We start from the raw sequence: 27,181 nt of genomic DNA, 5'->3' as shown, positions 1-27,181 counted from the left end.
GCTTTCATTCATTCATAATGATGATGAGACGCTCATGATGCTGGAGGAGTGACTCCACATTTGTTTATGAGGTCCTTCTGCCCTCTAGTGGTAAAAAAACTAAATTCTGTTCTGCAAAAAAAGTAATGGCTCTTCCAAACACGACTCAGCTGAAAATTTTAAAAAAAGACTAAAAATATGGAATGATCTATACTTGTGAAATATCAAAATATTTGACTTTTTTTCCCCTAAAAAAAATAAATAAATAAAAACTCCACCACGAATAAACCTTCAGAAACAAGAAATGATTCTGCAGAATTCAGGCGAAGCGCTCTCACCTTCACTTCAGCAGCCATTTTGTCGATCGCAAATCCATCAACCGTGAGCTGCAAAGACAGGAAACGTGAGCGGAATAAAAAAAACAACGTGCACAATTTTTGTCTCACACAAAAACAAACAAAAATTAAAAAAAAAATCCCAAATAAAGACCAGCAAAGATAAATAAAAAATCGAAATAAACAGAGAAATATTCCGGCACCGAGCAGATTAAATGTGTGTCGTTGTCGCAGCTGGAAAAATTAATTTCACACGTAACGGAGAAGCGGTGTGAGTTTTTTTACCTTGATGAGCCGTGATATGAGGAAGCCGCCCTGGTAGCGGTTGTAAAGTTCCTCCCAGTTGTCCTTCACAAACTTCCAGGCAGCTTTCCGGCCTTGTTTACTGCTTCCTGCCACGCCCCCGATTACTGACACCGTGTCCTGGGGACGAACCTCTTCCTGTCGGGGAGATAACGCACAGAGACGATGAGCGAAGGTGAGCTGGCGTGATGCGGTCAGCTGCTGCACATCAAAATCTGACAAGATAAAAAGGTGCCGAGACTCTGCCGATGATTTCGGAGACGTGTCGGTTTCTGCTCCGCTGTTGTCATTAATCATTAAACCGTCACGCAGTAATAAACGGACTCAAAGTCCAAGTGGATAAAAAAACTAAACTAAGTCAGATTTTCCTTCACTGGCACTTTTTCCCCAACAAAAACAAAACTTTGTTAAACGTGGTCGTGCGTACCGAGAGCGCGAAGCTGAGGACTTTCTGGATGAGGTCGGGGGCGGAGATGGCGCCCAGCACTCGCTCGATGCGGTTCTTCTCCTCCTGCATGTCGGCCTGTTTGTGGAGCTAAAAGACAGATTAGAAAAGGGACAAAAAAAGAGATAAGACATGAGTAACAGCAGAAACAAACAATCACCTCGTACAGGATAACAATTTTAACATCAGTCTGAATAATGGAAACTGTTGTTGTAATTGTCCCTGATGTCTCAGCCTAACATGCTGTCCCACCTTCATCATCGTGTCCAATGTGGCACTGTCTCCATGCTTCAGAACCGTTAAATACACCTGGAACAAAATGACATATAAATTTATTAAAAAATAAAAACATTACTCTGAAATCTTTGTAAAACTGCAGTTTTTTCTAATGTCCACTAACTAACCAAGGGTCCAAAAATCAAACCTGCCAGGGGATCAATTTAAAGCTATTGTTTAATAATTTCAATTATTACATTTCTTATGCCAAAATGTAATAATTAAAAAATAAAGCATATAAATTAGATACCGTATGAGGGGCGACTGACCGAATGAGGAGTGATTTTTGACTGATGGTTTACCGACGTTTTTTCACGTCACAGGCCGGTAAAAACACGGTGGTGGAGGAGTTTTTGCTTGTTTACGCCTCCATATTTGTATTATTTATTTATTTGGTGAGACGTGTTGAGTGTGTGTAGATCATGTTTTTAACTGTGGCTCCTCACCAGAGTCACACTGAATTTTGGATGTTTAAGATAAAATGACAATAAAGGCACTCTTTCTATTCTATTCTAGTCGGGGCTGACCGATATTGGTTTTTCAGGGCCGATACTAATAAGACAGATGATCCAGTATTTGGAGCCGATATGCATTTACAATAAAAATGAAAATCTGAATAAAATTTGGAATATAACAAACCCCAACACAACACTTAATTAAATGTCTTTAGCAAATGTTAATTTAAAACTGAAACTTTCAGCATCATATACTGAAAGTTTCCAGCAACTTTTTTTTTGTAAAGTTCAGGGAAACTTATAAAATACTAAAATAACTAAATAAAAATATGTCACTGAGGTTTTATTAAGTAAAAGTTCCTCACGCGCTGACACTGTTTGCATGTAGCGTTGGTCTAAAGTGAGCGTATGTGAACGCGGCTCACACACTGGGAGCTACAGGCTACAACACGGCTAAAAACATAACGGCAGCGGCGTTTTTCAAAACAACTTGGCACGTTGGGGCTTCAGGACTCTTCAGATGAGCAGTATGGAGACATTTTGTAGTTTTATTATGCTTTTTTTTTTTAACGTTTGAGTCCTGGTCACCATTTGCTTCAACTGTTTTGGAGATGAGTGCATCGCCTTTTCCCCGTGAACCTCTGGCGGCCTTTAGCTGACTATTAAACTTCACCCTTTCCATCGACACAAGGATGAGTAGATAATGACTGAATTTTCATTTTTTGGGTGAACTATCCCTTTAATACAAACCACAAAACAAAACATGTTGAGTGTGGAGGCTGTTAAAAACCACTCGTAGATCACGGTCAGTGTTTTATTGTGCTCACCGGGCTCCGGAGGTCTGCGGGCAGGACCTGTTTGCCCTCCACGTGGTCCTTGAATCTCCGCCGGGCTTCTTCCAGTGTGGGTTTGTGTCCTGCTTTTCCCAGCTTCCCCAGAACCAAACCTCTCAGCAGGGCGTCCAGGTGGCCTGCACGACGAAAACATCACAGTCAAGTCAAATTACATCGCCAAAATAGACTATTCAGAGTTTGACCGATTCTGGATTTTTAGAAGATGATATTGGGGAGTAAAAAATGACTATGTCGATATTTTTTTATGCAATTAACTTTTCTGTCAAAAATGACATCAATGCAGTCTAACAGTACATTTCTTTGGGAATTAAATATTTTCAAATTACTCAAAGCGTCTTTCTCTGCATCATGTTCTGTTAAAATAAACTCTTCAGGGGTGCCCAGACGCTCAGGTGGCAGAGCGGGCGCCCAACACACAGAGGCTATACGTCCTTTCAGCAGCGACCGCTGGTTCGATTCCAGCTTCGGCCCTTCACTGTATGTTATCCACCCTCTTTCCCCCTTTAACACTTAAACTTTCCTATCTAATAAAGGCAAAAAGCCCCAAAATAATCTTTAAAAAAATAAATAAACTTCTCATATCGTGCATATTGGACAACATGTAAGCAGATACCTTTATATTCTTGACGGCCCAAAATCGGCCGATAAAATCGTCTGACTAATATATTGCTCGGACTCTACTATCATTTTTATGCAACTTTTTTCAGAATTTGAAATAAACATCTAAACTTAAAAATCTTGATAATATAGCTTGAAATCTCTAATTTCACAAGGGGTCTAAAAAAGCGATGCTCTATTAAATAAAGGCAATGAATGTAAATTAAAAGATTAAATGTTAATGAAGGAATCTACTTCCTCACCTTCCCCCGGTTTGCAGTCCCAGCCGAGCTCCAGGCCGATGGGGGTGAAGAGGTCCCGGATGAACTCCTGGATCTCCTCGTGGAAGTCGGTGTGGGACAGCAGCGAGGACAGCACTCCCAGGTTGCAGCTGAGGTCGCTCCACACCGTGTAGTTTGGCTCGTTGACGAACGCCTCCATCAGCTTCAGCACCTCCACCGTGCTGATCATCCCCGCACGAGACTAAAGACACAAAAACAAGCTCAGAAACGCTTTTCCCTTTAAGATTCCCTGAAATATAAAAAGACCCTTTGTGCTTACGAAGGACGACAGTTTTAAGGCCGAAGGCCTGCTGTACATTCAACACTTTCAAATCTGAAAAAAATGCCCTGATTTCCTTCCATAACACAAGAAGACAGTGAAACAACCTTACAAGATATGACCAAAAAAAATAGCAAGAAATAAGTCAAGAAAAAAATCCTTAAAATTAGAAAAAAAGAGTAAAAACCAAAAATAAAGAAATGGCCTGGAAAAAAAATGATAACATAATAAATATATTTCTGTGTGTTGCTAATAATTTCTCCTTCTCTGTCTTTTTATTTTAGATCATGTTTCTTGAAATTTCTTACAATTTGCAGGACAGAGTTGCTCATTGCCCTCTTTCCATAGTTTTGGAAAAAAAAAAAAAAATCAAACCAATTTGTTCAAGCAACGTTTAAATCGAAGGCGTCTGAATGCTGCACAAGAAAAATGTTGATCCAGGTTTCAAGGGGTTAATGTCTTTAACTGCAGGAATTCAAAAAGCAAGAGCAGCAGAAAAAAGTTGAAATTATTTCAGATTTGTATGAAAACCTGCTGCAAACTTATAACAATGATAATAAAAAAAACCCTCTGTTCCTGAGATATGACGCTGAGTAATGGCAAGAAGAGTATGCTGACCTTTGACCTTTTGAATAGAAAATGTCATCACTTCATCATTATCTCCTTTTAGACATTTGTGTGAAATTTTGTCACAATTAACGAATGAATTCTTGATTTACGGCTCACAGAGACCTTTGACCACCAAATTTTAATCAGTTCATTCAGTCTGAGTCCAAGAGGATGTTTGCACCAAATTTAAGGAAACTCCCTCAAGGTGTTTCTAAGATCTTACTTCCAAGAGAATAGGACGGATGCAAGGTCAAGGTGACCTTGTTCTTTGACCACTGAACTCTACTCAGTTCATTGTTGAATCAAAGTGAACGCTTGCTCCAATTTAAAAAAAAAAAAAAAAACAAAAATCTTGAGATATTGTGTTTACAAGAATGAGAAAGACAAGGTCACAGTGCCCTTGAACCTTCACCTATGACCACCAAAACTGAATCAGTTAACTGTTGGGTCCAAGTGGACTTTTGCGCCAAATTTGGAGAAATTCCCTCAAGGTGCTCTTCTGATATTGTATTCATTAGAGTGAGATGGATGCAAGGTCATAGTGACCTTGAACTTTGACCACCAAAATTTAATTCGGTCATCGTCGAGTCCAAGTGAACCTTTGTGCCAAAGTTAAAAAAAAAAAAAAAAAAAAAAAAGAAAAAAGAAAAAAAATCCCTCCCACTGATCTTGAGATATTACATTCAGGAGAGTAAGACAGATGCAAGGCCAAGGTGACCTTGTTCTTTGACTACCAAAATCTAATGAGTTCATTGTTGAATTAAAGTGCACTCTTTTGCCATTTTTTTTTAAATCCCTGAAGGTGCTTCTGAGAAATTGTGCTCACAAGAATGAAAAAGACAAGGTCAGTGACTTTGACCTTTCACCTATGACCACCAAAACTGAATCAGTTCATTGTTGAGTCCAACTAAATGTTCAAGCCAAATTTGGAGAAATTCCCTAAAGATGCATTTGAGGTATTGCGTTCATGAAAATAAGTCAGACGAGGTCACGGTGACCTTTGACCACCAAAATCTGCAGCAAAATAAGAAACTACAGGCCGAGGGCAGAGTCTCTGCAGATACATACACCGCCACACACTTAGAGCAGGTCACAAGTGATGATTGAGAGGGATTTTTTTTTGTTTTTTATTAAGGAAAATAAGGCGAATTTTATCTTTAAGTTGAATTTGCACTTTGACTTTCTTCCTTCTCAACAGCTCTCACTTTCCCTTTTCAGTCTTCCTGCCCGTTTCGATTCTGCACTGTCTGTTTGTTCACACTGGGAGGGAAGCGGATTTCCACGAAGGAAAAAAAACGGAAATTATTGTTATTGTTTCATTGCCCTGCAGCCAGGCTGTGTGAGTGTGTGAGTGTGTGTCTCTCACCAGGGAGAATAGGTCGTTCTGCAGGCCGAGTCGGTCCACAGGCTGCAGGGTGAGGTCTCTGATGCCCGGCAGCAGACTCTCCAACATGGACGAGCTGTACTGGATGCGATAGAAGCCCACGGTGCCGGGGTTGATCTGTAAACAGCAGGGACACAACTGGGTCAGTCTGCGGAGGGGAAAAACTGGAGTTTCACCATTTTTTACCTCTCAGACTGAGTGCTATGATCCAGCATGGCTTAAAGGGAGGGAAACAGCATCATCCGAACGCTAATGCTTGAGGGTTTAGTGAACAATGGGATTCTGGTGGCGGCACAATTTCCCCAAACTCTGATAATTCTGACTTTAACTGAATGAGGAGAGAGAACTGTAGTCTTTAAATCTTTTTTTTTTAGATGTGTGTCCCTAAACTGCAGTTTAAATTCATGAGCTCATAATTGAGTAACATGAAGGCTGAACAAGCCACAGAACTGGAGCATTGGGGATTCAAAGCATTATTTATACACCAGTATCAGCTGTATGTATCCCTATCCACTCTTTGTTTACACCGTTTATTTCCACGGGACTCTTCATTCAGACAGAAACATCATCAGCTTCTACGAGTCCATTCATGTTCATGTCTCATTTACATTAACAGAATGAAAGACTAAAGGGTGGGGTTTATATATCACTCTGTAGCCTCGGGTGGTGTTTATTATGTATTCGAATCTGAACATTTAAAGTGTGTAAATATTAGTGTGAAAATTCCCAAGCTACTTTCCCAAGCCCTCCTAAAAATGTTTTCCCGCATGACATGATGTAGGTTTCTGCATGATGACATTGCTGCCAAGCGGCGAACTGCATAAAAAACCCGCTAACACCTGCTAACGCCTGGCTTTTAATACAATGGGAACTCGTGCAATCGGTATTCACACCCCGGTCAAATGACTTTGCAGTAGACACGGGTTTTTATCTGGCTCCGATCAGCATTAATGGGAAGACAACACCCGGGTGAACACAGTAATTTCAGCTCCTTAACCAGCAAGTTGCAATGATGCGCCGTCATTAATTACTCTCCGTCTCCTCCTAAGCAGCTAAAACACTGATCCAAATACATCTGCGCCAACTTTGAAAGGGGGACTTGATAAGTAAGAGATAAATAACAAGAAACTGCTGAAAAGTTTTCAAAGAACTCTGCTTCTGCTGCTGTCTACTGTTTACCTGATCTTCTGCTTGTCCGTGACATCGCCGGGACACACCAACAAGACAATAACACACATACGCATGTCAGCTGACAGAAAGGCTGACTCTTTCTCCAGTGGGAAGTTCAGTGGCAATGGGAAAACAGCCAACTGCTCAAATTTAGTGGGTTTACCCGTGTTTTAAATCCGATGTGCACCCCAGTGTGAATATGGTATTATTTAAAGTGCCAAAACTGCAGTTCCTCTAATGTCCACTTGAGGCTGGCTCCAAAACAAAAAACAAACAGAAAAAAAAAAAAATACTGTGTGTATGTGTATATATATATATACACACTCATATTGCCACTCCAACACACATCACTGCTTTTTGATAACGGCTGAGTGGCTGTTTCCATTTGAAAAAACTCAAAAGAATACGATGAAGTCTAACTTTCATAATAAAGCTATCTAAAAGTTGTCCCGTGTCAGTGAAATAGGTGATCGTCTATAGAGACATTGTCTGGTGAAAGTGTGGCTGAGTCCGATGACCACATCACTTCCTGTTCTTCCTCCCTGCTGACTGACACAACTCCGGTCTGTGACCTTCGTCTGAACTCTGATATTTCACTTTTTTAATGAAAACAGGACAGACGAAGGCATCTTCTCTTATGACTCATTAATTCAGCTTCAGACACTGGAACCTTGATCCAGTCGGGTAAATTTTAACTCCGCTCTGAAGTGAGGAGAAATGTTTATGTTCACCAAACATGGTGACGAGCTGAGCGTAAAGTTTTACTCATTTGTATGCACACGACCTTTTCCACAAATACAGCCACAGTCACATGTGAAGACACATTATGATCACACACTGTTTTCATGCTGCATAATGCAAACCTGTTGGATAATTAAAAAAAGAGATAGAGAGTAAACATAACAGTCCTCTATTAAAACACTCTTCCAAACATAATTTCCCAGCCTTAAGTGGACATTAGAGAAACTGCAGGTTTTGGGCACGTGTGCGTTGCCTTCATTTGTCAGCCTTGGAGGTTGCTGCTTGGCCTGGACACATGCTGTGACCTGAGCTCACCTTGATCCACTGGTCAGGGGCCACGCCGCTCAGGGTGATGGTCGTCTCGGGTCTGTCCAGCAGAACCTTGAGCTTGGTGCATTTGGGGTCCTCGCTGGTACAAATACTAATGGGGACCATCCAGCTGGGGCAATCCTCACCTGTTCAACAACACAAGACGATGAGCCGATAAGCATCTACTTCCTCCTACTTACGTATTTACTTCCTCCTACTCCTTTTCGGACATGAAATACTTATGTTTGTTTACTGAATATGTACAGTGGGTATCTGATGTTGTTGTTTTTCACCTTATTTCTTGTCATATTTTATTTGTTTAGTTCGAAATAAAGATGTAACCAAGAGAAGTTACGAGAACAAGATTTCAAATCAGAAACGATAAGATAACCCTTTATTGATTGCAAAGGGCAAAATTTGAGTGTTGCAGCAGCACAAGGCCTTACAACGTGTTCAAAAAACAAATACTTATGTTTGTTTACTGAATATGTACAGGTGCATCAAGTTATTTATTTATTTTTACTCAACTGATGGTTTGGTAGGTCGGGGGTACGTGAGTCCCAGATACTTTTTTTTGCTAAAGGATTCAACAGCGAAATGTTGATTATATTGATTATATTTTAGGATTTATTGTAGATTACTGCACAGCAGGACCTATTCTGCCAGCAGGACGTGTGGTGAGATTGCGGCGCTTCATATGGTCTGAACCACAACGTCTCATCACGCTCCAAAAAGATCGACCTGTGGTCGGTAAGGGTATTGGAGTGGGTCAAGTTACTATCTGGGAACTTCATGGATTATTGAGGTGAGTAATTGTTTGATTTGTCTGAAGTGTCGGCGGATGCATCCGCTGCCTGTTAAAAACGCCTGTCAGCAGATGGGATTTAATTAAATTTATTTGATTGATTTTAGTAACAAGTTGACTTTCATATTTTGATGTTGAAAAGTGAGGGATGTCCTGATTGGATTTGGGGTTACAGCTGAATATTCAGTTTCACTGGGTGCAACTAATTACTGCAGGACAGATCCACCCGTGACCTGTTTAGTAGCGTATGTACCTTTTTAACCTTGTATATTTTTTTAAGTTGCATTGTTATGCAATAAAAGAAGCTAACAAAAAATATGTTCGTATTTATACAAGAACCCTGAGTGTTTTTTGCAGATGGTTTGAGCTACATAACATCTTAAAAAAACAAAGGCAGTGAACTCACCGTTGTGTGGTCCACTGGCACAGAACTTCTTCTGAGAGATCTTGAGGATGCGGTCGTCACCTTGCTGTAAGAAACGTGATAGTTAGTTAGTGAATATTTAGAATAAAGCATGCAAATATGCTCAGTGTGTAAGTGTGAAAAGTAAAATTAAGTGTAACTGTGCAGCAATGAGTCCAAGACAAATTTCCCCTATGGGGACAATAAAATGCGTATCGTATCGTATCGTATCGTATCGTATCGTATCGTATCGTATCGTATCGTATCGTATCGTATCGTATCGTATCTTAAAAAACAGACACAGACAATTAGCTCTTATCGTTGAAAATTTAAATCACGGGGAAATGTGCTGAGTGTTTAAAGTGTGTAAAAAAAAACCAAACAAAAACAAATGTGCCTTATGCTAAAACGCAATTTATCTAACTGTAAGTAAGTACAGTGTAAGTTAAAAATATTAAAACAGAGATATGTGTGCAATTGTGTGTGTGAGAATCAACAAATGGGGGATAAATTTAGAACCAGACAAACACTTTATCACTTCTGCTGGTGAATTTCAGTAAGTATGACAGAAGTAAAGTTGCTAAATAACATACTAAAATCGAGCAGCAGTTCAGTCAACAGAATGTGTTATTTTGATTTAAAGCGCTCAAACTTCTGGCTGATTTAGCAGTTTCGTGTCCGGAGGCGCTCACCTGCTCCTGGTCCACTACTATAATGGGGAAGCCCATCTGCTTGGTCCACGAGCTCATCACTGCAGCGATGGGTTTTCCACTGGCCTGTTCCAGACAGTCCCATAGGTCCTCTGTGGACGACAGCCGGGAGTCAGAGGATCAGGAAACCAGGAAATCGATTTACACAACAGTTTCCTCTCCAGGGAAATATATTCTCACCTGTCGAAGCATTTTTATGTTGGAACTTCAAAAGATAGGCGTTCATTCCTTTCCTAAAGTCCTACAAAGAAACAGTTAGAGGTGAAACTTAATGAATAAAACATATAAAAAAGAAAATAACAACACGAGTGTTTGAAACAAACCTCGTCTCCTGTGTAGTTGTGCAACATGCGGATCACAGATGCTCCTTTGCTGTAGGAAATGGCGTCGAAGATTTCGTCTACCTCTGATGGATGGCCCACGTTCACCTGGAGCACAAAACACAGAAAAAAACCCAAAACACAGCTGTTAAAGAGGCTGATGAAAACTTTAATGGAGTTAACATACATAACTCTTCAAAAGTTATTCTGATGTTCGGCTGGGCGATATGGCGTATGAACAATATCTTTGAAAAATAATAAACACTATTTTTAGTGTATGGAGTATTTATACACATCAAATATTCAGTAATTTTCAGAATTTTAACCCTTCTGAATGCCAGGTTTTTGTAATTATGCTGCTGGGAGGAAAAAAAACAACATAAAAAATAAATATTTTAAATACCCCACATGCAAAGTAGACTTATCATAGGTTAGGATGTGTCAATGATTTGTAGCAGCATTTATTTTTATAAATTATTATATTTTGTTCAGTATCAAATACTCACACTTGTACTGCACTGCACATAATACGCGCTTTTCATAATCAAATATCAAATCATATATGAAAATGTGAAATCAAATATAGCAAATGCACGAACACAGCCAAACTTATCAAAAATGAAAAGAATTAAAAACACATAAAATGTACCAAACAGTCCTCAAGGGTTAAATTAATAAATATTTTCATATTTTCTCTAAAATAATAACTAATGTGATCATTCTAGTAAACTAAACTTAAATTTGACCTGCTGATAATTACCAAATCGTATTTTAAATGCTGCTTAAATGCTGGCACTTTGCACATTATGCATTTAAACTCCAAGTGCAATATTTTTTTTCACTTTTATTTTTAAACATTATTATTACAAGACACTTTGTATTTTATTTCAGAAAATAAACTCTTAACCTAAAAGCATTAAAGACCGTTTAGAAATGCAGTGTAGACCTCTCAGCCATCTGACCGGACACAATCAAGCTTTTGTGACAGGAGATTACACACTCATTAAATAACATTACTTCCAAAATAATCAATAATCAGTGGGATGCCCATTTTGCCGACATCATTACACGACAAACTCGCTGCTCTGAGAATATGTATCATCATAACCGTTCGCTGCCAAAAGCGACAACATAATATGAACTCCTCCGTGGCTCACCTCTATGGGATGGCTGCTGTCCAGTGCGTCCAGGTCCAGAGCGCGGGTGTAGTCAGCCGAGACAAACTGGGTCCAGATGTCGTACTCTGGGAAGCAGTGGTCCACACACAGATACTCGATCCAGGATGCAAATCCCTCATTAAGCCACAGATGGGTCCACCATTCCTGCACGCACACAAGATGACATTTACCTGCAATATATGATCTACATTACCACTACAAATACTGACTCTGAGCGACTGATGAAGTATAATAAAACAAGTTTTAGTAATTCACAAGATAAAAACACCCGAGTGAACAAACTGGAGGAACACCTGCTGTAAAGAGACTCCAGAGCTCAGAGTTACGACCAACTTTAGGCTCCAGTTAGACTGAGGAGCTGTGTGTGTTACGCTGTAACTTTTACGCACAGTATGGAGCAGCCAAAAGATGAAAAGTGAAACAAGTATCCATGGTAACGAAAGCAGCACGCACTCAAAAAAGTGACAGCGGGTGGCAGCACGTCTTGTGTGTCTCATTAAAAGGAGAGTTGTGGTCGTCACGCGCCCGGTTTGCAGAAACACACGGGGCGTGCACCCCACAGGGGTTAATATCGAAACGTTTTTTAGCCGCTTTAAAAAAAGACCTTCACATTCAGACACGCCGGCGGAGAATGAGAGGAGGGCGGACAACGGCAGAGAACCACTGGAGAAAGAGAACGGAGTGGACATTCGGAGACACCGGCAGACAATGACTGCCGGGCGGACATTCGGAGACACCAGCGGAGAATGAGAACAGAGCAGACACCGGCGGGGACACCGGCGGGGACACCGGCGGGGACACCGGCAGAGAGCGAGAGTGAAGCGGACGTGTGGAGACACCAGCGGAGACACCGGCGGAGAATGAGAGCAGAGCGGACACCAGAGAAGACACCGGCGGTCAATGAGAACGGAGCACACACCGGCAGGGACACCGGCAGAGAACGAGAGCGGAGTGGACATGTGGAGACACCGGCGGTCAATGAGAACAGAGCGGACACCGGCGGGGACACCACCTCTCTTTGTTTGTTCATTTGTCATTTTTAAGGCAGAACATGAAGAAAGGGGCGCAGCTAATTATCGTTTTTTTTTTTTTCGAGCGACCAGCGGTGCCCCTCCAGCATGTGGCGCTCTAGTTGACCTCCTACATCTCCTATAAGAGCCGCTCTGATATTAACCCCTGCATGGCGATGTTGAGCGCACCCTAAACTCTGAGCGTAGCTGCGCCTTCTTCATTTTAAAACATATTTCTCTTTCTTATTTATCACTGTTTTGCATTTTGTTATGTTATCATTATGATGATTAATATTTTCAAAGCTGTATCTGTATAAAGGTGTTCGCAATTATTTTTGGCCACAAATATCAGATGCAAGATTATGGCTGGTTACCATGGTGACCAAGTTTCCGAACCACTGGTGGGCGAGTTCATGTCCGACCACCAGCGCCACCCACTGCCTGGAGGACGAGCAGGAGTTCTTCGGGTCGATGAGCAGAGCTGTCTCCCTGGAATAAACAACAGAGAGGAAGTTAACGCGGCTGAAGGTCAACGCTTCCTCCGAACAGCGGCAGGTTTTCCGAGTCCCCGTCAGCTGCTGGGCTGTTTATTAGAGACACCTGCAGGCAGGCGGCTGCTGCTGGTGGATGATAGATGGTGGATGAGTGGAGCCTGCTGCCGCACGCTGATCACACGCCGTCTGAACACCTAACAGGTGGCAGCGCGTCCAACTGATCACGAAGCAATTAAAAAGCCATCAGCGCCGTCAGCCGAAAACACACAACTGCAACGAGAACTTTCTCTGAAAGAAAGTGAAAAACTGCTGTTTTCTCAAAGAAACCTGAAGCTGCAAAACTACAGTGTAGAGCTGCAATATTTATTTACCCTGTTGATTGATTATTTTAATGAATAATCAATCAGAAAGTAAAGGAAAAGGCCAACCCCGAATCCCAGAGCCCAAGGAAACACTAACGGGAACTGCTTGTTTTTTCAGATCAACAGTACTTAAACCAAAATATAGTAAATTTACAGTGAAATAAAACAGAGAAAAGGCAGAAAATCTCTTTTGGCATTTCAGCTTGAAAATAAGCTTAACAATAGATAATTAATCAAAATTGTTCTTGATTAATTTTCTGTCAGTCATCTAAACGATAAATCAACAATTTTTTAATTTACTTTAAAAGTTTAATTTTAATTATTTGTTTGGTTTGTTTGATTGTTTAAAGATGGCATATGAGTAAGATCTTAGTGTTATGTGTCTTTAAATGTGTGTGTATGTGTGTTTGTGGATTTGTGAGCTAAAGCATGCGCACAGAGCATGTGTGTATGGATATATATATGTATGTATGTGCCCATGCATGTTATTTTTACATACATTTATGTGTATAAATGTTTTATCACCTTGTTTTTTACCATGGTTATTTTAAAGTGACCTCACTTCTTTTACCTTTCTGTTTCTTTGTCTTGAGAAGCACTTTGCAACATGTATTTTGAAAAGTGCCATATAAATAAATGTATTATTACTATAATTAACATTTAGCTCTGCTGAAGTTCAAAAGAGTGTCTGAAAGGCCCTCAAATATTTTGGGGAGACTTTATCATTTCGATTCATCTCACATGATTACTGCATCAAAGATTAGCATCTTGACTAATTTAGTCTACAGATGACATTTGAGGTGTAGTGGCAATTTAATTTTTTGCCAATAAGCCAATACTCAGTGTTTATTCTTTACTCACAATAGTATTTTCAATTAAATGCATACTTTCCAGAACCCTGTATATTGCAGTCTTGTAATACTGGACACATATTATACATAATCAACCAATTTATTTGTATTTTTATTTTGTTTTTTCATTTTTTGGCAGTTTTTTTAATTTTTATTTTTATTGTATTGGATCTTTCTTTCTCCCATTTTTATTATCTCCTGCACTTTTTTAAATGTAATTTATTTTGTGTCACACTGAATTTGCTTGTATGTATCGTATCGGCATACATTGCATTGATTTGACTTAAAATACCAACAAAAAAGACACTGAGCAAATTAAAAAAACAACCAAAAAAATGATTTGTTTTTAAAATTAGTAGCTCAAGAGCAGCTAAAGCTTACCTGTAGGTAACAAGGCCCCAGTTTTCCATGGCACCTGAGTGGGAGGAAGCAGTGTGTTTTTTAACATTTTCAGAGGAAATGTCTTAAATTTACTGAATATAGATTTAACAGCGACTCACCAGCAGCAAAATCAGCAATAGCTATGAGATCGATTTTAGGCAATGGATAAGGAACGCTGAAGTAGTCTTTGTAGAAAGGTAAGGTCTGAGTCGCAACCTGCAGAAAAGAAAAAAAAAAGTTTAAAAAATAGGCAACAAAATACAAAAAAATGTCTCCAGTCATGTTTGTGGTTTGGATCATTTAGTGTGCAAAATGTGAAACCATCAAATGAATCAGACGCTGTGACTCAACAGCGGTTTGCTCTGTGGAAATATTATAAAAGTGTGTGAACGATGTTCTCACCTCCAGTGCAAATTTCCCTTGTTCTGCCTTCCCGACGGGCGTGTAGACGCGTACCGTTACGCCATCTGATGACTGGCCCTCCACATAATCATATTCACCGATGACAAAAGCTACAAGGTACGTGGACATGATGGGCGTGGTGGCAAACTTCACTTCCACCAAGTTTTCATCCTCCGGATATGGCTTTCGATCAATGACATTCTGGAAAAAAGAGAAACAGAAATACACTTAAACGACACAGAAACAGGTAACCATCAGGGCCCCTGCAGAATTACTGACTTCTTTTAAATCACTTCTTAAAACCCAATTTTATTGTGATGTGTCTATTTTTATTATGTCTGTTTTTATAATCTATGTTAGTCTGTATTTTATCATATCTTTCAATGTATTCTTTCATGCTGGCCCCATCATCTTTATTTCTTATATTAGGATTATTATTTCTGTGTTTATGACTAATATTCTTCGAACAACATTTACTCTGATTGGTATGGGTTGTTGAATTTGTGTCCTATAATTGTTTCTCTTTTTGTTATCTGCTTCTGCTTTGCCTTGTTTGTCAAAGCACTTTGCAAACTCCTATAACTGCTATTATCACTGAAAACAATCCAGCTGTTAATAGTGGAGCTAAAGTAGGACTTTACTTTACTTTATGATCATTACTGAAGAGCAACATCTTCTGATTTCCTTAAAATTTTCTCTTTTGTGCAAAGACTGATGTTTTATGACACAAACAGACTAAAAGTCTAAAGCTCCAGCAGCAGCTGTTAAAGGCTGAAATATTTATTAAACACCAAAAGTGGGGCGTCTGGTGGAATAAACAATGTTCAGATGATTTTACCATTTAAAGAGCCATACTGGCAGTGAGACTACAAATGTCAAGCTTGTATTGAGAGTGATGCTGGAGGAAAAGCTATGGGGTCATTAAAATTGCAATGGTTCATCCTTTGGAGCACGAATCTACTAATATCCTCTCTTCCACCAACATTTGTGTGTGTACGCACTTTTTTTTAACACTGGCAAACACACTAAAAAGAGGCTACAGACTTTCCCCATTGCCAGTAGAGCAGAGCTGTGTACACGACTGCAGCAGACGAGTACACCTTTCTGTGTGTGTGGAGGTTGTTTTGGTGTATGACAGGCCAGCAAACATGTTTGTAAACAGTAGAAAGCAGCATGGAGGCCAGGGAACATTTTACAGTGGTTACTCTTTTTAGTGTTTTTGGCAGACGCAGGACGGTGTAAGTGTGTGTGTGTGTGTGTGTGTGTGTGTGTGTGTGTGTGTGTGTGTGTGTGTGATCAGGGTAACCACTAATTTTTATGGACAAAATTTTAAAACTTTTCCATTACTTTTCTGCTACCTATGATGAGATTTTCATTTCAGAAAAGCCTTCGAGTGAAGTTATGTTAATTTCTCTCACACACACACACACACACACACACACACACACACACACACACACACACACACACACACACACACACACACACAGAAGAGAGTCTTACTTCCATGACAAACACAGTCACACTACGGGGAGGGAAAGGCTCGGCAGATATTAGTCATGGAAAATGAAAAAAAAAAGTTTTTCCATTTATATCAAGCGGCAAAAAGTTGTTTGCATGACATCATGTATTTCTATGCAAATATAACTCATTGTGATGTTAATGCTAAAAAAGGAGTATATCGTGCAGCGACATTTATCAGAGATAATTTGGTCAACAGCTAATTTACAGAAAATAAATTCACTGTTACATCACATTGCATGAAGAAATTCACTGTAACAACTAATTTCAATACACGCAACAAACTTCCATCTCAATGATTAATACTAATTCCATGACTATTCCAGGCCCTGGAAATGAATTTCTCAAAGTGGGACTAACACACTCAGATAATTCAACTGAAAGTCGAGCTTTTTGAATATCGTCTGCTCTTTTATCTTCCATAACAGCTGATGGAGGCAGCGGCAGAGCAGCAGCTCTGCCGTTCAGTGGACTAAAATTACTGATTTTCTCAGTGAAGTTTGGTGTTTTTGATATAACGGCTTCAAATCCCTGTCGGTAAGGGCTGTCTGACAGCAAGGCAAAGCAGTGAAAATATTCTAAATATAGCTTTGACTTAAACTGATATTGATTTTATTAGGTGGCTTAAAACTTAGCAATGAAGGCAGAGTTTCCTCAGCGCCGTTGACTGTGATTCGGCCTATATCATAGACTGTATAAATGATATAGGTTTATAGCAACTAGCTGAAAGGAGGCATATCTCCACCTGCTGTGGAGGAGTCAAACATACTTCTGTCAATAAATCAATTCTCCCTGATGCTTTTATACTGGGACAGTAGTCCAGTAAATTGGCCTAATCGAGCTATAACCGGAGCTCCACTAAAGTGTGCATGTAAACATACTGAGTGTGACTCACTGATGTGTTTTTAACAACAATGGAGCTCTCTATGGCTCAGAGAAAGAAGACACATCGAACTGTACATACACACAAAACACTGATTAGTGGATAACGTCACTGTTGGTTTGGGTCTTTTCGTGGGATTTGCTGACAAAAACACAACTTCAGAATATCACCCGAGTTATCCTTTATCATCAGCGCTGACATTTATGACAGTCTGACCTGTATTTATCTTAGTAGGTGCAGATATTTTTCAGCACCATTGTGCCAACATGTAAACCTCAATGTTACCACGAAGTATCCGCTGAGCAGCATCTGTCGAGCTTGATGCAGTGCTGCTTTGCACTGGACTTTAAAAGGTCACAGTAGACTTGGTGAGAAAATAAATTTCAGCAGGTATGTGAACACAAAAGGTCAAGAGCTGGACCGTCATCAATCTGTGCAGGGACTTCGTCCTGCAGGCCAAAACAACCAGATTACCCTCACTTCAGCCTCAGGCATGATGCTCTGTAATAATCATCATTTGTCTATTTACATATTTTCAATCCAGGGTTATTTGTTTGTGATATTCTTTGGTAATTTGTCCTCTATAATGTGATTTTATTGACCTGACACTAAGACAATGGGACTGGACACAAAAGCAACACATTATTAAAGACTGACAGACTGCATTCATGTCATTCATACTCAGCCAGTCATCAGAAACACCCAAATTTAGCTCCGTCGTCACCACACAAATGAACTGTGCTAGCCTGGAGGGGTGTTGTTGGAAATAATCTAAGCCAGATGATGTTTTCTGATGCAATTCGGCTGCAAACGCCTTCAGTTTAAAAATCACAGAGTCCGTATGACAAACACAAGACGTGTTTTTTGAAGGAGAATTTCTCAGAAAACGACAACAACAACAATAAAAAACCTCATTGCACATGTACAGTAGTTGCATTTCACATGTGGTTAAACATAACATTGGCCAGAGGTAGAATATGAAGTCACTGTCTGCCCTCTGTGTGTGTGTGTGTGTGTGTGTGTGTGTGTGTGTGTGTGTGTGTGCGGTAGCTTACATAACACACACACGAACACACACACATTAAAGAAACTTGGCAGCTGAAAGTGACTCAGGCGGTCTGGGGTCTGGAGTTCCTCAAAGGGAGGAGTGAACATATGACACGTACCATATTTGACAAGGCTACTCGGTCCTTGGGAACTATCAGAGCGATGTCAAAGGTGGCTTTGATAGCTGGCTCATCCCAACAGGGGAAAGCTCTGCGAGCGTCCGTGGCCTGGAGGAGAGACGGAGACAAGAGGACACAAACTGAGACGCTGCGTGTTCGACCCGGATGAGTCCAGGCTGAGTTCAGATTAGGCCGAGGTGGACTGCAGTTCACGCTAGAGCTGGGCGATATGGCTTTACAATAATATTAGGATATTTTCAGGCTATAAATCTTAAGCTTCACGGTCTGAGTGTGTTTTGAGGTTCATAGAGACGCTGTCAGTCCACCTGTGACTGCATCAGCAGGAATGCATTTTAATGGCTGAAAATCCCCAGGTAATATTGATTTTTAAGACTTTTCTTTTGGCATTTCTGCTTTATTTTGACACTGAGAGAGACAGCAAAGACAGCCCGTTTTTTAGTTTTAGTTTCACATTAATGCTCACTCTCATTCTGTCTGTCTCTCAGTCATGTTCTGACTTGGTATCAGGGCGTATTTGTGTGTTGGGAGGATACAGATCATGACATCATGTCTAAAACAAAACTTTTTCACAACTTTATCTTCCATTGTGTGCACACTGTGGCTGAAAACATGTGCATGAAGACTACAGCTTTAACAATAACCGCAATATCTTTACTGTCCACCAGTTGTGTGAATCTGGGTTCAGCTCATTACTGTCATCACCAGTTTTTTAAAATGTACTCATTTTATTACTTTTTTTTGCTGCTGAGTGAAAAATAATAAACACAATTATTGTAATTATCACGGATTGTCTTCCATCCCATGTTTAAGAGCTCCTGAAGAAAAATAAAAAATATTCAGCTGCTTGTCTGTACACAAGCCTATCAGACAAGTTTTCTACTCAACACGTCTCACGCAATAAATCTGCTCTCATTTTAATCTGCGCAGCTTTCTGCAGGCTGTCTGCTGCAGGCGTAACGGCAGTATGAAGTTTTCATTTACGTTTTTTTTCCTTTCATTATGCATGTAAATATGAGGTTAACGACCACTTAAAAGGCCCTGAATAAATATACAGCTCTGGAAAACAATTAAGACACCACTAAATAATTATGAGTTTCTCTGCTCTAACTATTTATAATTAGGTGTTTAAATAAAATGAACATTTTAAATGTTCATTGAAACTGAAAATTTATGTCTTTATTGTCCAACAGTTGTGGGACAACAAAATAAAAAACAGACACGCAGATAATAAAACTAACACAGAGGCAGGTCATTGGAAACACTAAATTAAATCAGTTTGTATCACTGTCCGTCTGTGGTTTCAAACGCATCAGTCACTTTGTTGAATTTTTGTTTTATTCTATAAAATACTGAAAATATTCTACCCAAATTTTCAATAAAAGTACTGCCACTTAGAGCATTTATTGGCAGAAAATAACCAGTCAAAACAAAAAAAGGCATGGTTATCTGATCTAAAATAATGCTAAGAAAACAAGTTCATAATTATTTATTAATAAGACAACACAGAATGGCTGCCATACATTTAAGAAAGGTTTTAAGTGGTATATTATTATTATTATTTTTTTATCTCTATTTTGCAGTCAAGGTGGAGCGGAGTGTGAACACAGCGAGAAAATCCAAACCGTCACGCTCCCTAAAGCACACAGCAGGTGTTTATCCTGCAGGTGAAAGCCCTCCAGTCAGTGTCCACACTGGACTGACCTATTTTTGACTTTTTCAAAAACACATGACAACACACTGTAGTTTTTTTTTTTTAAACATACAGGATAAAATTTGAGATATTGCCTAAATATTCTGAAAAAACCCCACAGACAGTTCTGGAAAACACGAGTCACAGGACCATCACACCCTCCTGTGATGCAACACCAGCAAACAGAGGGTTAAGCAACACCCGAAACTTAAATTAGATCAAAAAAATCCCTGCTATTTGATACTGAAAAAAAAATAAATGGATTAAAGTTTCATCAGCATGTCTACAGAAAGAACAAGAGTTTTCAATATCTGAATATCTGGAAATTGTAGAATTTACTGGATAGATTTTATGCAAAATTTTGAAATGAACTTCTGAGTTTTTTAAGTTCTCGTGTTTTCAGTAACTTTAATATCACTCATTATTTTATTCTTAAAGATATAATTGTTATTACAAGGATACAAGGAACACATATTTGTACTGTTTTTTATTCTATTTTAAAATGGGAAATTTAATGTGATATGAACATTTATTTTCTTTTTTTTGCTTGCTTTTGTTTCTGTCCATTTTTTTTCATTTTAAGATTTTAATTGATTTATGAATTGATATTATGATTTTTTAATTATTATTATTTATCATGATCTGTGCAGAATGTTACTTATACGTGCCCTGGTGTGTGTTTATATTCTTCTTTATCTGATTTTGAACATGTTTTTGTTAAATAAAGACTCAAGGCTTAACTCCCCCCTCCCAAAAAAGGAAAACATCTCATCTCCCTGAGGCCGTCGTCTTACCTCGAACTGTGTGACAGCAGCGTAGCGGATCTCTCCAGCAGCGGTTGTGTATTTACTTCTATAGAATCCCTTCATTTTGTCGTTCAGCTCCCCGACAAAGTCTATCTTCAACGTCCCGGAGCCTGGGGAGGCGTGCAGAGAGAGCTGTTAGTTCAGCCACGACGAGTGACGGAAAATATTTTACTCTTTCAAGAGGAACAATGACCGAATAATGTTTAACCCTTTGAAACCTGTGGCGATATACTTTTTCCTGCGATGCTTTCAGACACACTTTAACAAACATTTACAGGTGTGAATGCTGAGAAAATTATTTCAAAAATAAGGGGAAAAAGGCAATGAGCACCTAGGAAAGAAATGTTCCAAAAAATATCTGTGAATTTAGAGAAATTTTAATTAAAAAATTGGGGGAAAATGTTGAAGAAAAATGAAAAAAAATTGGGAAAAAATATATTATATTATAGCTTGAAAGCACAATTTCCAGGTCATTTTTTCATACTCATTTTCAGGTAACCGTCCCAAGAGTTAGAGCAAAACATGGTGAACCTTTTTTTTCCCCATGCAGCACAAACCTAAAATATCCTCCCAGATGATGTTCGACGAGCCCAAACTCTGACCACGTTTAGGTCAGAGCTAAAAACAATCTTTTAATATTCTGCCTACTGCACCCACTAATGACTGCAAACTTTTTTTTTAACTGGAGTTGGTATAATTTTTTAAAAACAACTTTGCACCACTTTTATACACTTTTGCTATTTTTGATGGTAATTTAGTATTCAATAATGTAGTAATTAATTTTATAATTATAATAATTTAATATATTAGCATATATAATGAATCTAAAATAATGTAATCACATTTTCTACATCATTTCTTTGCTTTTTTATTGTAAATCTGGATCCTTTATGTTTTATTGCTCCGTAAAGCACTTTGAATTGCCCTGTTGTTGCCTAATTTTTCTTGTGCTTTTTTAAAATTTCTTGCTAATTTTTGGGTCGTTACTTCTTTCGTTGCTCATTGCCTTCTTGTGTTTTTGAAATCCAACTTGCTCAAGTTTCAAAGGGTTAAAAAGCAGGTAACAAGTAACAACAGAGTCCATTCTTACCTTTCTGTAGAGCGCTAGGAAATGACAGGGTGACTTTCTCATCCTCATTTTGATAGTTGAATCCTGTGGCATTAATTTCTAAAAAGAGAGGAAGGGAATGAAATGAAATATTTCCTCTTCAGGGGTAAAAAATAAATAAAATCAGGTGTTATCCAAAAATCAAGTTACCTACATTCTCATTTATTTGTTAATACAGAATAAAACAAACCTTCTCCTCCCTGTGGTGCAAAGGAAGCTGTGATGATGTCGATGTCAGCGCAGTTCATCACAATCTGATTTGTGGCTTGTGTAACCTGTAAATATTGACAGAAAACAGCATAATTTATCGTCCGATCATCTCTGCGGTGCTTTAATTTAAAATCCCCATCTGTTAGGGAACAATCATGTCAAAATAAAGTGTAAATCTCCGATAAAAGTATGTGCAGTTTTGTTTGTGTTTTGTTTCTGATGGTGACCGAACATCAGATACAGAGACAGGAAAGCACCGCCTTACTGAGACGGGCTGAAGGGCAAAACTGCTCACGGACAAAGAACCAGTTGGAGTATGAAAAAACCATTGAAAGAAAGAAAAAGGAAGACTACGGGGCTTCTGACTCGTGATGTGAAAACAGTGGATGTGACGGCCTGACTTATTGGAGGCCAAACACAGCGGCACACTCGGATGACATGCCGTTCTCACAAAGGCCAGTCGTAGTGACATTCACGGTTTGTGGCACTGCCGGTTGGACGCTGCCGCTGCTGTTCGAGACGCTCGGGAGGCCGACACAGCGGCAGAGAGGCCGTAATTACAAGACATGCCAGGCGAGTGGTAAACTGCCACGTTGTTTGAGTTTCCTCTTTTGTACAAACCGCAGGTAAACAGGGCACCAAACTGCGGTAGAGAATTTTCACTTCTTAGCAAACACAGGATTAAGAAAACTTTCAGGAGGTCTCAACTTTAAGACTCTCAAAAGACAATTTGCATCTAAATGATTTACACAAGGACAGGGTGTTTAAATATATTTAAAACTCATCTGAAAGTTTCATGAATAGGATTTGCTTGAATGTGTTTGATTTACTCTGAACATGTAAAAAAGAAAATAAAGAAATGATTATACAAACAAGCAGACAGACAAAAAAGTAATACAGACAATTAAAAAACATCAAGTAGAAGAAATGGTCAAACACATGACTTTGTTTACATATTTGAAAAGGAGTGAGAGGAAATACAAACGTATTTAATCTCGACCCTTCTGCTAAAGTAAATGATTTTTAATTAACCAGCTCCCTTATTAATTTAAACCTATACTCTAATCAACTAAACATATGCATGCACCCACATACCCAAAATCACAATTTTTCATTATTATTTACAGAAAAAAGAGAAAGCTAAACTGGGAAAAATAAATATTAAAAAACAAATAAATAAAGAGTTACCCCTGTTAACATCCGGTGATAATCAAACTCCCTCTTCATCCCTGCACCTCATGAAAATCAAGTTTTATACATTATTTTATTGTTAGATATTGTTTGAGCTCCACATTAAAACTGCTCTTTAGCTTCACTCCACAGACTGATAAACAAAAACTTTTCCTGTAAGTTTTGTAATTAAATTGTCCCTTTAAACTGTAACCGCTCTCTCGATCACTGAGTCATTTTCGAATGTTTCCTGGTGGTAGACTTAATATTGTCTTCAGCATAATAATTGAGATCTCCCATATATTACTTGTGCTAGGTGGCATTTCAGTTATTTGCCAATAAGATATCAGACAGAAAAAAAACAACTTTCAATGCCTTGGTTGTATGTTTTTGAACGCACTTTATTTATTTATGTCTGTTCTGTGCACTTTGCATCTGTTTTTGCAATATGAATGTACTTTTTTTACGGCAGCCTTTATGTCCAAGACAAATTTCCCCAGGGACACATAAAGTAATACTGAGGCCAAACTTCACAAAAACATCCGGTGCTGGTGGTTCAGAGCTGAAACATTTAAATCTACCTTTTACTCTGATTTCCATTTATATTGCTTGTTATTGCTGATTTGTCTTAAAAACTGTATTTTTACTTGCTGTTATGTTGTTGTTTATTTTCCTATTCACTGTGAATTCATATCATGCAAGTGTTTTCACGGTGGCCTGTCCACCGTATGCACAGCCTGCATCGTCAGTTTATTAGCTCCAAGTGGTGGGAAATAACTCAATAACACAACAATAGTTGCTCGTAACATAATAACAATGATTTGAAGACACCTGACACTTCACATCCCTGACTATTGGATCAGCTGCTTCAGGCGTGCTACAGCAGAGAGCTGGGAAACGGGCAGGTAGGGGCACCTGCAAGTCTGGAGTTGAGAACCGATAATAACTGATAATAATAATACTAATATCAATAATGCAAAAATTATGTAAAAAATGCACAGTTTCAAGTCAAAAACTTTCCCATTTTCTTAACGGAGGATCCCCAAACAGCTGCACAGCACTTCAGCCCTCTAAAAGCTTTATGACTGTTTTGAACTGCATTGATCCAGAACTGGCAGATTCTTGTGTTACAGCAGCAGGTTATAATGAAAAATAGCAGCATAATAAACTCCAAAATGTCTTAAACAACATATAGAGGATCACGGTTGTTGCAAGGATCCAAAAACAAACAGAACATCTGTAATTACAGATAAATTAACTTATTTAATGTGGGCAAAATAAACAGAAATGGTGTCAAATAGCCAGATTGAATGCGTTTATTTATCCGTGAGTGATGATGTTCTGCAGCAGGATATCCAGGCATTACAGAATCACATTTCTATAAAGTTTGTTGGACTGGTGGTCAAGCAAAACATGACTTTATTCCATTTTCAAGCTTCTGTTTTTGTTTTTTCATTTTCACTCATGTTCCTAAAGGTTAGTTTTATTCTATTATTTAATCGGTTCTTGACTGTGATACAGTTTATGGAAAGGTGTCAAATACTCAAAGAAAAACGTATATTTGCAAACGTACACATTTAGATCATAAATAACGATGTGGTCTCTCTCTGATAATGTGTGTTGAGTGAGTGTTTACGACCGGGCACAGGTGTGAGGCCGCTCAGCTGACAGGTGTCTGTGCCCGCACAATGGAGCATTTTGCACAATGTAAGCACAAATTCTAGCTCTGACACACATGCAACGTGAGCTGGTATGTTTAGCCTATGTGCTAGTTACACAGTTGCTACTGACGACACAAAAGCCGAAGGAAACCCAAATGATTCACTAACCTATAAAGTCCAGCGAACGCTAAAGAACGTCAGTGTGCATTCTGCAAATTTACCCCGAGGGCCGTTTAAAAAATAGTTTAACCTGAACTAGAGCTAGTTTGGAAATTTTCATAATGCAAATTCACTCCCAACATGTCATTTGTAGAGTTGCACAATTCAGTGCATTTACTCAAGTACTCATATTTAAATACTTTGCTTGAATATTTCCATTTAATGCAACTGTATACTTCTACACCTCCTCTGCATCTCAGAGGTAAATATTAAGTTTTAAAACAATACATTTGTCTAACAGATTTTGTTCCTGATTACAGCTTTTCATCCCCTTTTCTCTCATGTGGAAACTCTAAACAAGTTAAAAATCCCCTTGGATCAGCTGCTAAAGTTTCTAGAAAGAAAGCAGAGTTTTTCTCACAGTTTGTTGATATGAACTTCAAAGTTTAAAGTCTGTCAGAAACTCAAATGCAAAGATACTGACAAAGTTGGTCTCTCTATTATGGTATTACTACAAATAAAAAAAAAGAGTCAATATTTTTTGCATTTGAAACAATAACATCCATTTTCTCTTTACACAGTTTATGGTCAGTTTCAAATTATGGCAGTGTTTTTCATGTTTTCATGTTTACTCTTTTTTTCTATTTTTTCTCCCTATTTTTCAGGCAATTTACCTTTGCTTTTTTCAGGTACATTTCTTGTTAAGATACTTTTTGCCAATAAGCTGTAACAGATTAATTGATCGTGATTAGGAGCAATGCATTAGTTTAACATTAGTGGCATACAATAAATAATTATTATATTTATATATTTAAGCAATGTTAGAGAGAATATGTATTTACATTTACTATTATTATATATTTTATTGCATTTTTCAAAGTGGCATACAATAAACAATTATTATATTTACATTATATTATTTATATTATATATCAATATATTTATATTATATGTATTATATTTTATATATTTAAGCAATGTTATTATTATTATTTATTTTATTGCATTTTTCAAAGTAATTTCTCGTATCTTTTAATGGGGTTTTTTTTGTGCTATTTTTCAGGCAATTTTCTTGTAACTTTTTACCTATTTCTTGCTTTTTTTCTTGTTAAGTTGCTCATTTACGTTTTCCATGTTTTTGAATCAGATCATGCTGATTTTCTCACGTTTCAAAGGGTTAAAGTACATTTTTACTGTTAATCTTATATACTTTTATTCGCGTAATGTTTTATAAAGGACTTTTACTTGTGGTGGAGTATTTTCACAGTGTGATTTTAGTACTTTTACTGGTTTATACGCGCTCTGAGTACTTGTCCCCCGTCTGTGACTGAGGCAGAGAGGGTGGGAGGGGGCGACATGATGTTGCCATGATTTAGCAAACATTAGTGAGCGTTAGCTCGCCGTTAGCTGCCTACTTCACCCAGGTAATCCATAACAGATTAATTGATCGCAATTTGTAGTAATGCATTGGTTTACGAAGGGGTTAACGTCGCTGGCAAACATCAAAGTGCTCTTGAAACACATTACCGTTAAGCGCATTGCAAAGCGTCAGTTAGCATGCTAATGTCCACGGCTATGCTAACATGAGAGTGCAAGTCTGCGGGACTGTTGTGCTAGCAGCTAGCTGCAGTTAGCTTCTGGTTGGTCAACGGAAACATCCAGACGTTATTTCACCCATTCGCGAGTCTCCTTCAGCCGGCGGGCCCGTCGACAAACGGTTAGCCGGTGAGCGAGCTAACGTCGGCTAACGTCAGCTAGGTTACGAGCTAACAGTCTGCCGTTAACAAATTAGCTAGCTGGTAACGTTAGCTGGTCAGATTACATAACAAGATCCCCGCCGTGCACACACAAA

General features: G+C 38.7%; 1 protein-coding gene across 1 annotated transcript in view; it reads right to left on the bottom strand.

The window, feature by feature from the left end:
* Nucleotides 1–212: 212 nt before the first annotated feature.
* The window catches only part of npepps (aminopeptidase puromycin sensitive), a 27,356-nt gene continuing 387 nt past the window's right edge, over nt 213–27,181 (bottom strand). Inside the window, exons 2-22 of the mRNA XM_042485166.1 lie at nt 22,320–22,404; nt 22,112–22,189; nt 21,010–21,131; nt 18,505–18,612; nt 14,935–15,135; nt 14,652–14,748; nt 14,533–14,566; nt 12,819–12,933; nt 11,414–11,578; nt 10,260–10,364; nt 10,117–10,177; nt 9,919–10,028; nt 9,230–9,293; nt 8,025–8,164; nt 5,781–5,915; nt 3,508–3,727; nt 2,621–2,763; nt 1,315–1,371; nt 1,045–1,152; nt 600–755; nt 213–365 (exon numbers count right to left, since the gene is read on the bottom strand). Of these exons, the coding sequence (XP_042341100.1) occupies nt 228–365; nt 600–755; nt 1,045–1,152; nt 1,315–1,371; nt 2,621–2,763; nt 3,508–3,727; nt 5,781–5,915; nt 8,025–8,164; nt 9,230–9,293; nt 9,919–10,028; nt 10,117–10,177; nt 10,260–10,364; nt 11,414–11,578; nt 12,819–12,933; nt 14,533–14,566; nt 14,652–14,748; nt 14,935–15,135; nt 18,505–18,612; nt 21,010–21,131; nt 22,112–22,189; nt 22,320–22,404 (2,442 nt within the window). The 3' untranslated portion in view covers nt 213–227. The remainder of the gene's footprint in view (nt 366–599; nt 756–1,044; nt 1,153–1,314; nt 1,372–2,620; nt 2,764–3,507; nt 3,728–5,780; nt 5,916–8,024; nt 8,165–9,229; nt 9,294–9,918; nt 10,029–10,116; nt 10,178–10,259; nt 10,365–11,413; nt 11,579–12,818; nt 12,934–14,532; nt 14,567–14,651; nt 14,749–14,934; nt 15,136–18,504; nt 18,613–21,009; nt 21,132–22,111; nt 22,190–22,319; nt 22,405–27,181) is intronic.

This window comes from Plectropomus leopardus, chromosome 4 (assembly GCF_008729295.1).
Source record: "Plectropomus leopardus isolate mb chromosome 4, YSFRI_Pleo_2.0, whole genome shotgun sequence".
Lineage (NCBI taxonomy): Eukaryota > Metazoa > Chordata > Actinopteri > Perciformes > Serranidae > Plectropomus > Plectropomus leopardus.
The sequence above is the reverse complement of the archived record's forward strand: the minus strand, read 5'-3'. Positions and strand labels throughout refer to the sequence as shown.